At 39.5% G+C, this 14755-nt stretch overlaps 1 protein-coding gene across 2 annotated transcripts in view; it reads right to left on the bottom strand.

The window, feature by feature from the left end:
* The window catches only part of Clcn5 (chloride voltage-gated channel 5), a 156788-nt gene that overhangs the window by 52298 nt on the left and 89735 nt on the right, over positions 1-14755 (bottom strand). For both annotated transcript variants that reach the window (XM_051142287.1, XM_051142288.1), the window contains one exon: positions 6687-6833. In XM_051142287.1, coding sequence (XP_050998244.1) covers positions 6687-6833 — 147 coding nt within the window. The remainder of the gene's footprint in view (positions 1-6686; positions 6834-14755) is intronic.

Below are 14755 nucleotides of genomic sequence, written 5' to 3'. Positions count from 1 at the left end.
GTGATTTTTTAGTTTGGCCGGAAGGCATATATAAAAGCCCCTGTTAGTAAAGCCAGTTACTGCTACAACTAACATACTGTACATGCTGTAAGATGCATGTGCAGGGCTGGAGAGATGGCTCAGTGGCTGAGAGCACTGTCTGCTCCTCCAGAGGTCCTGAGTTCAATTCCCAGTAATCACATGGTAACTCACAACCATCTATAATGTGATCTGATGCCCTCTTCTGGCCTGCAGGTGTACATTCAGGCAGAGTAGTGTACACATAATAATAAATACATTTAAAAAGATGCATATGCATACAAGTGACATACAAATATACTTTCCTTTTTAGAAATGTGATAATAAGAAAAAACACAAAAGCTGGGTGTAGTGGCACACGCCTGTAATCCCAGCACTCAGGACAGCAGAGGCAGGAGGATCACTATGAGTTCCAGTCCGGTCTTGTCTACAAAGCAAGTCCAGGATAGTCAAGGCCACACAGAGAAACCCTGTCTTGAAAACAGCAGCAACAACAACAAAACCCCACAAAATATGGAGGCACAAATACCTCTCTTTTATGAACTTTAAATTCATAGGCTATCTTTTAAGATACCTTTCCTACTCAAATTTCTCGTCATCCTTGCTTTTGTTTTCATCTTGATTTTTGAGACAAGGTCTTCTTATGTAGCTTGAACTGAACACTCCATCCTTCTGCCTCAGCCTCCAAAGTGGTAGGACAACCAGCGTTCAGTGACACATCCTGCCTGTTGGTATCCTTTCAAACACATGGTTTTATTAGCTTTCTCTTCACTTTCTTCCCTTTTGGGGGGAGGGGAAATTGACTATTTTAGACAAGATCTCATTAGTGGATCTTAGTGGACCTAGAACTTACTATGTAGACCAAGCTAGTCTTAAATTTCTGGCAATCCTCCTGCCTCTGCCTCTCAAGTGCTAGGATTACACACATGAAAATTATTTTCATACTCCTATGTTCTTTCCAACTTTGTCATGTCTTCAGAGTCCTTCCATGTCATTCTTTTTTTTAAAAAGTGTTGGGGTATATTTTTTTTTTCAAGATAGGGTTTTTCTGTGTCACCTTGGCTGTCCTGGATTCTCTTTGTAGACCAGGTTAGCCTCGAACTCAGAGGTCTGCCTGCCTCTGCCTTCCCTAGTGCTGGGACTATAGACATGTGCCACCACACCTGGCAGTGCATTATTTTTTAATGTGTGTGGCTCTTTAGCTGTATGTAGGACTGGTGCCAACAGAGGCCAGAAGAGGGCATGAGATTCTGTGAAAATGGAGTAACAGATAGTTGTGAGCTGCCAGGTTGGTGCTGAGAACTGAAGCCAGATCCTCTGCAAGAACAGCAAGTACTTGTAATCACTATGTCACTCCTCTAGCCTTGATGGATTTTATTTTGTGTTTGTTTAGCTTTTGTTGGCATTTGAAATAGGATCTTCCTATATAGCTTGCTCGCTGACATTGAACTAGTGATCCCCTTGGCTCAACTTCCTGAGTGCTGGGATGATAGTTATATGTACCCATCTGACTAACTAAAGTGTAATTCCAAGCCTGACCTTGAACTCTTGATCTTCCTGATCTATAGCCTCCAGAGTGATAGGACGACAGGTATATATTACTATAAAAAGGAAAAAAGGGAACTGGGCATTTGGCCTGGTGATAACATGCTTGTTCAGCATGTATGAGGCCCTAAGTTCAATCCTTAATACTACACACAAATAGATAAACTGTCATTCTCCACTTATCTTTGATAATTTGGTTAATTTCCATCTACTCCAGTATGTATCATAGTAGATAATTCACTATGTAATAGGTATTCTATGAGATTTCTACATTCACACATTCTTATAGCTATAGATTCTATTAGTGAAATAAAGATTTATAATATCTTTAAAATGCCAGGCATCTTGGCACATACCTCAGCTACATAGTGAGCTCAAGGCCAGCCTTGACTATATGAGATTCTTTTTTGAGACAGGGCTTCTCTGTGTAGGCCTGGCTGTCCTGGAACTTGCTCTGTAGACCAGGCTAAATTTGAACTCTGAGATCTGCCTGCTTCTGTCTCTTGAGTGCTGGGATTAAAGACGTGCAACTGACTATATGAGACTCATTTTCAACACAATAAAACAAAACAAAACATCTTTTAAAAAAATCTCTACCCATGTCTGGGGAGATGGATCAGTGATTAAGACACTTGTTCTTGCAGAAGACCCAGTTTCAATTCCTAGCACCCACATGGAGGCTCACAGACATCCATAATTCCAGTTCCAGGAGATCTAACACCCTCTTCTGGTCTCTCTATTCCCCCCTCAAGCTAGCTATCTTATATGGAAGTAATGCCACCTGGAGTGGGCTAGGCTCTCTCACATCAATCATTAATCAAGAGAATTCCTCACAGATACAGTCACAGGCCATCTGTTCAGGCAAGTCTTCAACTGAGGTCCTCCCTTCCCTGGTGGCTCTAGATTATGTTAGGTTGGCAATAAAGGCTAACCACCACAACATTCAAGGCTGGGACTCAGCTATTTTGGCTCACCTCCCCCCCCCCCCGTCTTCTCGTCCCTCTATACAGTATGGCTGCTAACCCCTCTACAAAAGTCTGCTTTCTGTTTGTCATTTTCTTCTTCCTACCAAATAATCATTCTTGGCGGCGCTGCTATGTAGCAGTCTTCTCCAAAATCAAAGCCTTACATTTTGAAGGGAAGCTTGTTAAGACATAGGATGTTTATGAGGAGGTGAAACACCAGGATGCTCTAAGGCAGCAGTTCTCAATCTTCCTGATGCTGTGACCCTTTTATACAGCTCCTCATGTTGTGGTGACCCCCAACCATAACATGATTTTGTTGCTACTTCATAACTGTCAGTTTGCTAGTTATGAATCGTAATATAAATATCTGATATGCGACCCCTGTGAAAGAGTGGCTCAACCTCCAAAGGGGCTGTGACTCACAGGAAGTGTAGTAAGAATTTTGGAATTTTGGTTTCTTTTTAAAAAAAAAAAAACACACAGCAATATTATAAAAATATGTTTTCGTTTCACTCCCAGGTGTGGGGATACGAGGCTGCTTCACTGCAGCTGACTAGAATTTGCCTCATGCTCTGGCAGGGGTGTGGTTTTTGCTAGCTGCAGATAGTTTCTGCGAATGTGTGACATTTGGAATTCTGGGGGTATATAAATGCTAGGATCCTGAGATGTGGTCGGTCATTGGTTGCAGTTTGTTAAGTAGTCATGTGCAAAGAAGAAATAGGAAGAGGAGGAGGAGGAGGAGGAGGAGGAGGAAGAGGAAGAGGGGGAAGGGAAGGAGGAGGAAGAGGAGGAGGAGGAGGAGGAGGAGGAGATTGGATATCCTGCCAGCAAAGGTCAAAGTTGCCCCAAGGTGCTCCACACCAGAAATCAGCAGGAAATCATCTAACAATAGTGCTGCCCCCTTTCCTCTCTATCTTACTTTCTCTCTTATCTAGAGTTAGGGGTTTGAAATGATGGAAAAAGAGTGGAGGAGGGAGGAAAAGAACCCACAAAGTAACAAATGTTGGCTATAGCGGGGAAGAGAAACAGTCCATCATGCAGGAAAGCTCCTTAAACTCAGGAAGTAAACCACTCAAGAGCTTAAAGGATGTCTCCAAAACTGACCAGCTATACTATGTCTCTCCCTCCCCAAGCACATATAAGGTGTAAGACAAGCTGATATCTGCCTAGTAGAGAATCAGACCAGCCAAACTGCCTTGGCAGAAGCAGCAGAAAACAACCAACCCATCTAGATAAGGCAGAGACCAGCCAAGTCACTTTGAAGAAAGAAAGGGCCATCAACCCACCCAGAAAAGGCAGAAAGCAGTCAAGCATCCTCGAAGAGGTGAGGTCCAGCCAAGCTACCTGAAAGCTCAGACCAACTGAGCACCTGAAAAGGCCACTCCCAATCTGTTGAGCTGCCTGCATGTCATGCACTGAGTTCCAGCTTTCATAGGCCATGACCCATGCTGAGGTGGGCTTTAGTGACACAGTTCTCACTGAGCCATGTCTACTCCTGTAAGTAACCCCTCACCCATATCTCCATAAACCAATGAAACTCATGGGTTCATCGAGTTAGACTTTGGTGGTATCTATCATGGGCTCCCTATCTGGGCTAAGTAGGCATTTGTTCAAGTCTCAAATTCACTTTTCTGTGAATTCTGATTTTTTTTTTTTGAGACAGGGTTTCTCTCTGTGTAGCCTTGGCTGACCTGGACTCACTTTGTAGACCAGGCTGGCCTTGAACTCACAGCGATCCACCTGCCTCTGTGTCCGGAATGCTGAGATTAAAGGCATGTGCCACCACCACCCGGTGAAATCTGATTCTTTACACAGACACATGGACATGAAATAATTCTCCTAAGAGCCATAGCACTTACAGGATTACAGCATAAATAATTATCATATAATAATGATATCTACAGAGTTTCTTTTAAAATATGTTGTCAAGGTTATTTAGCATCCTACTCCTAGGGCCTGGCTCCTTCTTAGCACAACAAGAAACACAGACTTCAACAGAAAATACTAAGAAAAAAAAAATTCTTGCAGATTAAAAAAAAAAGTTCAGGTGGGCATGATGGCACACACCCAGAGCCTCCTAGGACTCCCGATAGGAAAGCACAAAGGTCACTAATTCAAGGTCCTTCTTAGCTACACCATAAATCAAAAAGTTTGAAAAGACAAACCAGCTGGACATGGTGGTTCACTGCTAAAATAAACACTGGGGAAGCTGAGGCAAAATGATTGCCACTAGTTAGATGTTAGCTTGGGATACATAGTAAGCTCCAGGCCTCTCTGGGCTAAAGAGTGAGGTTCTGTCTCAAACAATAAGAAGGAAGGGAGGAAGGGGGAGGGAGGGAGGGAAGGAAGGAGAGAAAGGTAAAGAAAAGAAAGCAGAAAAGGAAAATTTATTTTAAAATATCAGACAAAAAAAAACTATGTTCAAATTCACTAATTAAAAACTGAAATTTGAAACAATAGATGCCAGACGTGGTGGTGTACACCCTTAATTCTAGGACTCAGAAAGCAGATCTCTGTGAGTTCAAGGCCGACTTGGTCTACATAGAGTTCCAGGTCAAGCAGAGCACCACAGTGAAACCCTGTCTCAAAAGATAAAAGAAAAATAAGGTAATAATAGAAATTATTTCACCAAGGTGGTGAAAGAAATTAACACTCATACAGTCACGCTATAAAAATATTCTCGCATATTAATATATATATATATATATATGGTGGTTTGAGTAAGAATGGCCTCCACAGATTCATAGTTTTGACTATTTGGGCCCCAATTTGTGGAGTTGATTGGAAAGGATTAGGAAGCGGCATGGCCTTGTTGGAGAAGGTGTGTCCCAGGAGGCGGGCTTCAAGGTTTCAAAAACACTCCCAGTCTGCCTGTCTGTGTCTCCCTCTGTATGGCTTTGTCAGTCTGTCTCTCATTCCCTCTGTCTCTGTCTGCCCCTCTTTTCCTGTCTCTGTCTTTCTCTTTCTCTGCCTCCTACTTGTAGATTAAGATGAGAGACCTCAGCTGTTGCTACCACCATGGGTGCTCCACCATCATGGACTCCAGCTTTCTGAAACCTTAAGCCAATGAAAAAAATTTGTAAGTTGTATTGATTATAGTGTTTTGTCACAGCTACAGATAAGTACCTAAGACACACACACACAGACACACACACACACACACACACACACACACACACACACACACTATATGGTTGTTCACTGTAGCATTGTATGTAATAACAGAGGCAGGGAATCACTAAAATGTGTATCAACAGAAGCTTGGTTGTGACAGTGAAGCACAGCCATACCATGGCCTTGTACACAGTTATAGAAATGATAATGTTAGTAGATGATTTCCTGTTAATGAAAAATACAATTATAAAAAGTATAGATTATAAAAATATAAAATTTGAGCACCTACTTCATCGAAGAGGATATACTCCCCTGACAAATTAGCAAATGATATGATATTTAATATCATATTAATTAGCCATTGAGTTAATAAAACTGAAACCATGAGATAATGGTATATGCTTGTTAGCAAAACTAAAATACAAATTACTGATAATAATAAGATCTGCCAAAGTTGAAGAACACTCATATAGAGCTAATTAAGATGCAAAATTTGATAAGTACGTAGAACAATGTTTTGGTATTTTCTTTCAAAAATCAAGTACACATTTACCATGTGACCCAAGGCTTCCACTCCTGCAGCAAGAAAATGACAAATCTCCAAGACACTGAGCTAGGTAAAAGAATTCACTCTCTATAGAGGACACAGGACAGAGGGCTAGGAAGATGATTCGGTGGGTAAGGGCTTGTTGCTAACTTTGGCAGCCTTAGTCCTACCCATAGAACCTACATTGTGTAAGGAAAGAACTGATCCCTTAGCTTAGCCTCTGTGTTCTACACATACAGCATGGCCCATGCACACCCCACCTTCCCCACACCCCGAAGCACAAAAGTAAAATGATATAATTTCATTAATATAATAGCCTTAAAGGAAAAAACCTACTAGGGGCAGAGGAAAGATCAGCGGTATCAAGGACTAGGGAGGACAGACGTGTAAGGGTAAAGGCATATCAAGAAAGAATTTTCCTATGGGTCAAGACAATTCTATATCCCATCAGTGGCATCAGGTACTAGAATGTATTAAAAGTTACAAGATAACGATACCTTCTATTTCTCGATCTAAAGGAGGCACATCATCTCTCATGGAGAAATCCATAGCAGTCCCTGGGATGTCCATCAAGTCTTCATCACTGGAGCTGCTCTGGAAGCTACTAAAACTCCCCTGCTGAAAGCCTCTGTTGTCCATGGCTCCTGTGTAAAAAAGAAAAATACTGGCCTTATAGCAACGTACAATTAGCCCCTGACCAATTTTTCTTTTTCATTGTGGTTAAGTACACATAATTGCATGGTAAAATTGCCAACTTCAGAACTTATTTCACTTTTGTAGCTTCTTATTCCTCTAAGCACTCACACTATGCATCACACACTTACTACTATTTATTTTATTAGCAGCAGAGAAGGACATACAATATATAACTGTTGGGGCTGGACAGAAGGCTCAGCTAAGAACACTTGTGCTCACAGCGGACCTGACTCAGGTTTCCAGTATTCACATAGTAGTTCACAACCATTCCATAACTCTAGTTTCATGGGGGCCAATGGCTTCTTTTCACCTGTGTGGGAACCAAGCATGGATGTGGTACATATACATATATGCACACAAAGCACTAATACAGATAAAATAAAATGCAAAAATCTAATATATATAATAAATTAGATTATATATACAATATACATACCACAGCTACAATCAAGGGTAATAGCTTAAATCATGACTTTTCCTCTTACAAACTCTATGTTCTCTGTCATCACATGATTAGCCATTATTAATCTTGGTTGTCAACTTGATTGGACCTGGAATTAATTGAAAGGCAAGCCTCTAGCCATTTCTCTGAGGGATTTTCTTGATCCGATTATTTGAAGTGGGAAGACCCACCCTAAACTGTTTTCATGTTCAAAATTCTTTAAAAAAAAATTAGGAGGAAATTTTTCATACTGGCTCCACCTTTCTTTCCTTCAATTTCATGTCTTTTCCCCCCTAATTGTTGTTCCTTGCATATATGTATAGACTCCAACACCCCAGGCTACCTACCTTCTCACATCACTTGGGCTTGCTTCCTTAAACCAGGCCACCTACATGCACACATTTACTTCATAAACAAGAAACTTTCAAAACAGAAAATAAACAACCCCCATCTTTAAACTAGATCTCAGCTCCCATCAGACTGAGATAAAAGATGCTTCCCAGCTTGAATCTCATTTACCTTAGTTCATCCTTTAAGGAAACCCACTGTACATTGACTATTTCTGATCCAAAAATCTTCCATGTGAAATGCTTCAAAATCTGAAAAATGTTGAATTCCAAGGAGATACCAGAAATGGAAATCCTACGTCTGGTCTCCTCTGATAGGTTGTAGTCAAACTGAAGTATACTAAAATATTATATAAAATGGTCTCTGAACTACATAAAAGCTATATATAAATGCAACTTAGTGTCATATTTAAACTTGAGTCTTATCTCAATGATATCTTATTACATACACAAATATTTCAAAAATCTGAAACTTCTGGTCCCAAGCACTTCTGTTTTTGTGTTATTTTTGAGATAAAGTCCTCACTCTATAGCCAAGGAACCTGTAATTATCCTTCCTCCATCTCACAAGTAATGAGAATATATGCATGTACCATCATGCTCTATTCCTCTCAAGCATTTTTGACAGATGATATTAAGTCTGTATCTATAGACCTGATTCATCTCTTTCTCAAATCCCATTCCTAACTTCCTAAGAATGTCACCTGATACTTTTGTTGCCACTTCAAACTCAACAAGAATGGAAGAAAAGAATAGGAGTAAAAATAAATATTAAACTATACATAAATCATAAAATCCCAATAAAGCATGATCCTTGCCCTCATCCCACCCCGACACCAATGTTCCTTTTAAATAAAAAATGTCATCAATATTTATAATTAATGGCTATCTGATTCTAGAATTTGGTATTTTCAACAAACCTACAAGAACTCCCCATTAGAAACGAACTCTGGGCCGGGCGTGGTAGGGCATGCCTATAATCCCAGCACTCGAGAGGCAGAGGCAGGTGGATCCCTGTGAGTTCGAGGCCTGCCTAGTCTACAAAGTGAGTCCAGGACAGCCAGGGCTACACAGAGAAACCCTGTCTCAAAAAAAAAAAAAAAAAAAAAAAAAAAAAAAAAGAAAGAAAGAAAGAAAAAGAAAAGAAACAAACTCTGTTTTAGTTAATGAGAAAAATAAACTGGACTAACAAAGTAGTATACTTCAATTTCTCTTTCAATTTAAATGTATTAAATGAAGCTAGGAAAGAAAGTACAGGTCATTAATTCCAGCACTTAGAAACAAACAGGAGGATCTGGAGTTCAAAACCAGTATGAGATACACGATAATCAGCCCCCAAAAAAGAAGGAAGGAGGGAGGGAGAGAGGGAGAAGAAAGTAAGATAGATGGATGGATGGATAGATAGATAGATAGATAGATAGATAGATAGATAGATAATGCATGGGAGACACATATGGTGGATAGCTCTGAAAGAAAACAAAAGAATTTGTATGGTAACAGAATCCTTTCCTTCTTTCTTTCCCTGTGGCTAGTATTTCATTCAGAATGTGATTTAAAATACCAAGTTCCAGCAACTCTAATAACCACACAAATCATGGAAAGAAAGTATGAGAAGTCCGAAAATAATTTATGTTTGGCTTTGCAATGCATCCTGTATTCGGTTTCAGATGTGTATACCTATTGTGCTGAGAATGCATTAGAACAAAATAATAACACAGAAGACTCAGCAAAGGAGTAGCTGGGAAACCTCTCATTTTCCCTACAGGGACTGTCCAAACTCTTTCCTGTAACCCACTGACATGGAACAATCCAGCTAAACTGTGCTACCTAATATTAAACAGTTCCTGAAGCAGCCATTTGGCTCAGTGTTTGTATTGTAAAGTGTTTCTTTAGGGAATGCACAGAAAGATGGAGCCAATGAAAGAAGCAGCTAGTAAATCAAGCAAAACACATCAATGAGTAGGAGTTCAAGAAAGGAAATAAATATCATCAGTAAAAGTGAATGTGGTACTCGCCTGTGGATAATTCATTTTGACACAGCATTTACAGTTCGTTTGAAGATATGAAGATGTTCAAAAGAATAAAAAAAAAAACATCAGAATGAATAAACAAAACCCTTCAAAGTTGACACTTGAGTTGAGCCAGATGGTTGAAGCCTATAATCCTAGCTACCCCAGATAGCAGGATGATTGCAAATGCAAAGTCTGTAGGTACGACTGGAAAACTTAGAGAGATACGTGTCAAAAGAAGAAGTATTAGAAGGGGTGAGAATATATGTCAGTAGTATAGCCCTTGAATACCATCAGAGAGGTTCAAGGTTCAAGCCCCAGCACAGATAGATAGATAGATAGATAGATAGATAGATAGATAGATAGATAGATAGATATTTCACATGCCTTTTAACATATTTTAATCAAAATACAATTACATCATTTCCCTCTTCTCTTTCCTCATTCCAATCTCCCAAGCCTACCTCACTCTCTCTCTAACCGGTTTCTTTTTTGTATTTTTATTGTTACATATAGGCTTAGATCTACAAATATATAAACACAACCCTGCTGAGTCTATTGGTCATCCAATACAAAGTGGTCATCCCCACACACAAACAATCAATAATATTTTTAAAGTTGATATTTGAGCTCATGTGCAGTAGAACTCCAAGCCAAGGATCTTTCCATAATGCCTCGTGGCTTCATCATGATGATTCAGTCCCAAGAATGGTATATCTGGAATCAATTAAACCTGCAGATGGCTAAAAGCCAGAATTTGGGGCAATCCAGGAATAACCTCAAGAGGGGGGATTGATTGTTTATTTTCCTATGTAATTCTGAGGTTGCAGATAGAACTTATCAGCCAATGAGAAGCTAAGGAGAGGTAACATGTTGATAATGTTATTTGGTTGATATTTTTGTAGCAGAACTGACATGTGCCCACTGTTATGCCCACAAATTTGTTATACCTCAAATGGGCCACATCAGGTTGGCTCTCTGTATCTCTAAGTGTGTATCTGCCACTTCAGCCGACTATAAAACAAAAATGTCTTTAAAACATAATTTCTATGGTGATGAAATGACATAATTTTGCTTCTTATAATTATTACTTAAACACTATAGTATAACAAATAGCTTCCTAACATTTATATTTTATTTAAATATCAAACATAATCTAGAAAAGATTGGAAGTGGATTAAGAAAGATGTATATAGGTTGTATGCAAGTACTGTATTTTATATTTCATATAAAGAGCTTGATATTTTGGGGAGGAGATCTGAAACTAATTATTTATAGATATGGAGGAAAAACTGTCCTTTAATGCTTCTGTGTCTTTAAAAAAAAAAAAGCCAGCTCCTTTATGTGGAATCCTGCCTATCCCCCATCCCCATCCCCATCCCTTTTCAGTCTGGTGAAATGCTATTGAATCAATCTAAAACCAGCTCAAATGGGCTTTTCCTTCAATACTCCCTTTGTTCAGACTCCCATGTTGACAACATAGTCTCTTTCACTTTAGTCTTGTGATTACACTGTGTCTCCATTTATGTCGTTCCAGGAATTTCATGTTGCCTCAGAATAGGTGTTCAATAAATGTTTACTGCAGCGAATTCCAGTTGAGGAGGAAGGGTTAGCAAGCAGCTCAGCAACACATGTATATGGCTGACACCTAGCAAATCTTTACCTTGCACTAACAGGGAAGCAAACTGGGGCCACAAAGGGAATTTATGACTCTGTCACTGACTCTCAAGGAATTTATGATCTGGGTGTGGGAAGGCCTTAAATGACACAACAGCTGTGATAGACTGTTAGAATAAGAATACAGTTGGCATTTGGAGAACAGAGGGAAGGTAAGAAGCTATAGAAGGCTTCATGGAAGAGAAAGGTCATTTCAGGCCTATGAAATGAAGCCCCCCCCCACCCCCGCAAGCCTTGGAGACACATGTCAGTCTAGCTTTTCCTCTTAACTAGAATACAGGTAAGGTGTCTAGAAGAAATTGGAGGACTTGGGATGCCAAATGGAGTCACTATGTTTTCCAAAGAAAACACAATGAAAGTATTATTTTAGGAATAAAGTGCGGAGCTGTATGATAGGAAAACACTTTGCTACTTCTAGTTTCAATGCTGGTGATTTAGTTTTAAAAGAAAGATGGATTTTGTTTCTTGATTCATTCCGTCAGACCGTGTCCTTTGATTGGAGAACTGAAGCCATTGACATTAAATTTTCCTACTGACTTTATATATTTGGGAATATGTATATACATATGCATTTATGTATGTAACAATAATTAATGAAAAAAAGAGGGCATGTATTTGAAAAAAGAGCCAAAAGGAATACATGGGAGGATTCTGAGAGTGGAAAGGTAAGGAAAAAAATGATTATATTATAATTAAGTTATATTAAAATCATAAAGAATATGAAAGAATTAATTTTTTTTTTACAAAGAGGAAGAGGGAAAGGAAAGGAGAATACCTCCTAAATTTGTACCAAGACCAAAAGAAGAGCTAGCTGGTGGGCGTGGACATGGTGGTGTTAGTTTGTGGTATGACTTGCTGTCATCCTGTTTTACTATGAATACTGATACATGTTGGCTCAAATAAATTAATATTGCTATATCAACTAACTTATTTATCAAAAACAAACATATAAGCCAATGTGTGGGTGAGCCAACAACACACATGACCACTTAAAGAAAATACTGAGTATGTTATATATTTCAGCACTAACCTGCAACGAGAAGTGGTAGACTTTTTCATTTCTCCTTTTTGTTCTAATAAAATATTTATTGGCCTGTGAATGACATTCTGGGTAAGCGTAGGCGCTGGAGAATGTGATTAGAAGAAGTAGAGTGTGATGGCCCCCTAGAATCACGTATTTCATTGCTTGGTCTCCAGTAGGTGGAACTGTTTGGGAAGGATTAGGAGGTTTGGCCTTGTTGGGGGAGGTGTGTCACTAAAGGTTATCTCTCTGTCTCCTGCCCATGTGGATCAAGGATGTAAACTCTCAGCCACTGCTCTAGCACCATGCCTGCTTGTCTGCTGCCATGTTCCTTACCATAGTGTTCATGAACTCAACCTCTGAAAATGTAATTCCCAATAAACTCATTCCTCTATAAGTGGTTTTGGCCATGATGTCTCTTCACAGCAATAGAAAATCAACTAAGACACAGGGAAAGAAGAATTACATATATTTTAAACAAAGCAATAAGGATATTTAAAATGAAATCTTAAAATTCCCTGTGATAATGAAAATAATAGCAGCACAGACAGGAAACCATGTGCTATAAGCCCACTCTATTCAAAGCCAGGGTTGAGAAAGAACAGAGTAGGAGGGGGGCAGTGTCTCGGAGGTATCAAGTTTAGCATATGAATGAAATCATTGACATGGAAAAACAAGCAAACACAATCGAGAAACTCCTCTACATCAAGCACAACTTGTCACAGAACATGTGCAGAAAAAAATGTGTCCTACGCAAGTGACCCAAAAGCCTCTGGTACTGGGAGTAAAAATCTTAATCCTTTGCATAGCATTTGACATTAGGGTTTCTCCAGCTCTGGACCACTTGTACTCTCTGAAGGGTTTGCTTTTGTTTAATAAACTATGTCTTTTTCTGTTATCTTCCAGGTGTCTCCGTCCAAATCCTTGTTCAATAACACAAGAACCCAAACCCTCCAGCAAGGGGCCTCTAGACTCCAACATCTTTCTATTACAGGGTTCATAAAACCTGTGTTCTCCAATGCTTGCCACAAACAGAGGGCTCAAAGGCACACTAGTTTATGTTCCAATGTCTGTTTTAATTATCTTCTTTTGAGAAGCAGAACTGAACCGTGGATATCTGATATTAATCCCTGAGATACCAGAAAAGATTCTTATTTCAGAGGATTATCTTTAATCCAAAGACTTGCCTCAACCTATCAGAATTGCAAGTATAAATTCCCAGGAGGAACCTGCTGTGCTTCTCCTCACAATGTGGTCTTCATTACAGGGTCATCCTCATAAGTGAGCAGCGGCCACACCAGAACAGCAGTTCTCAGATGTGTTTTAATCTCAAGATCCCTTTAGTGTTCAAAATTATTGAGGTCTCTAAAAAGGTTTTACTTATATGGATTATATCTATAAATAATTATTGTATTTAAAGAGAGAACTGACAAGTGCTTAAAGTATATATTTATTCACTTATTTAAATGTAAAAAAGTTAGGTGTGATACCTTTGATCCAGGGGTCCTGCTTGATCAAAGGCACCAACCAAGGACAAAACATGCAACAATCATCAAACCCCTACCCAGATCTAACCAAGGGACAGAACATTCTCCACAGTTAAGTGGAGACTGGGGACTGACTTTCACAGGATCTTTGGTGCCCCATATTTGGCATGTCCCTTTGTTGGGGAGGCCCAATGGCACTCGGAGGAAGGATAGCAGACTACCAAGAAGAGACTTGATACCCTAGCACCATATTCAGGGGGAGGAGGTCCCCCTTGGTCACAGTCATAGGGAAGGGGGATTGGGGTGAAAGTGGGAGGGAGGGAGGAATGGGAGGATGTATGGGATGGGATAGAAAATGAGATGTAATATGAATTATTTTATCTTTCAATAAAAATGTGTTAAAAAAAAAGTTAGGTGTGATAGTTCACATCTTTTTTCCTAGCAGTCAGGAGGCTGAGGCAGGAGGATTGCTATGATTCTCAGTCCATCCTGGGCTACATAGTGGGCTCCAGGCCAGATTTGGAGATCCTATTAAATAAACAAACAAATGAATAAATCTGTAAATAAAATATATAATTACTCAACCCAAAACCTTACCATGCTTTGAAAAAATAACTACATTTTCCCCAAACATAAACTAACCACTAAAATATTCCAATGTGTGCTTGAGTTGAAAAGACAAGTAATATCTAAACACTAACATGAAAATACTTTTGACCTTGTAGGTTACCCCAAGAGGTCTCAAGAACCCACATACCACACTGTAAGAACCTGCTGACAAAGACAAAGAGCTAATCTGGGAGAAGCTGTACTTGGACAACAAATGATAAGAAGGAGGAAGAAGTCACATCAGCCAGAGAGAGTTACGAAATAAAGCAAATGATAAG

This window comes from Acomys russatus, chromosome X, assembly GCF_903995435.1.
Source record: "Acomys russatus chromosome X, mAcoRus1.1, whole genome shotgun sequence".
In the NCBI taxonomy this organism is placed as follows: Eukaryota; Metazoa; Chordata; class Mammalia; order Rodentia; family Muridae; genus Acomys; species Acomys russatus.
The sequence above is the reverse complement of the archived record's forward strand: the minus strand, read 5'-3'. Positions and strand labels throughout refer to the sequence as shown.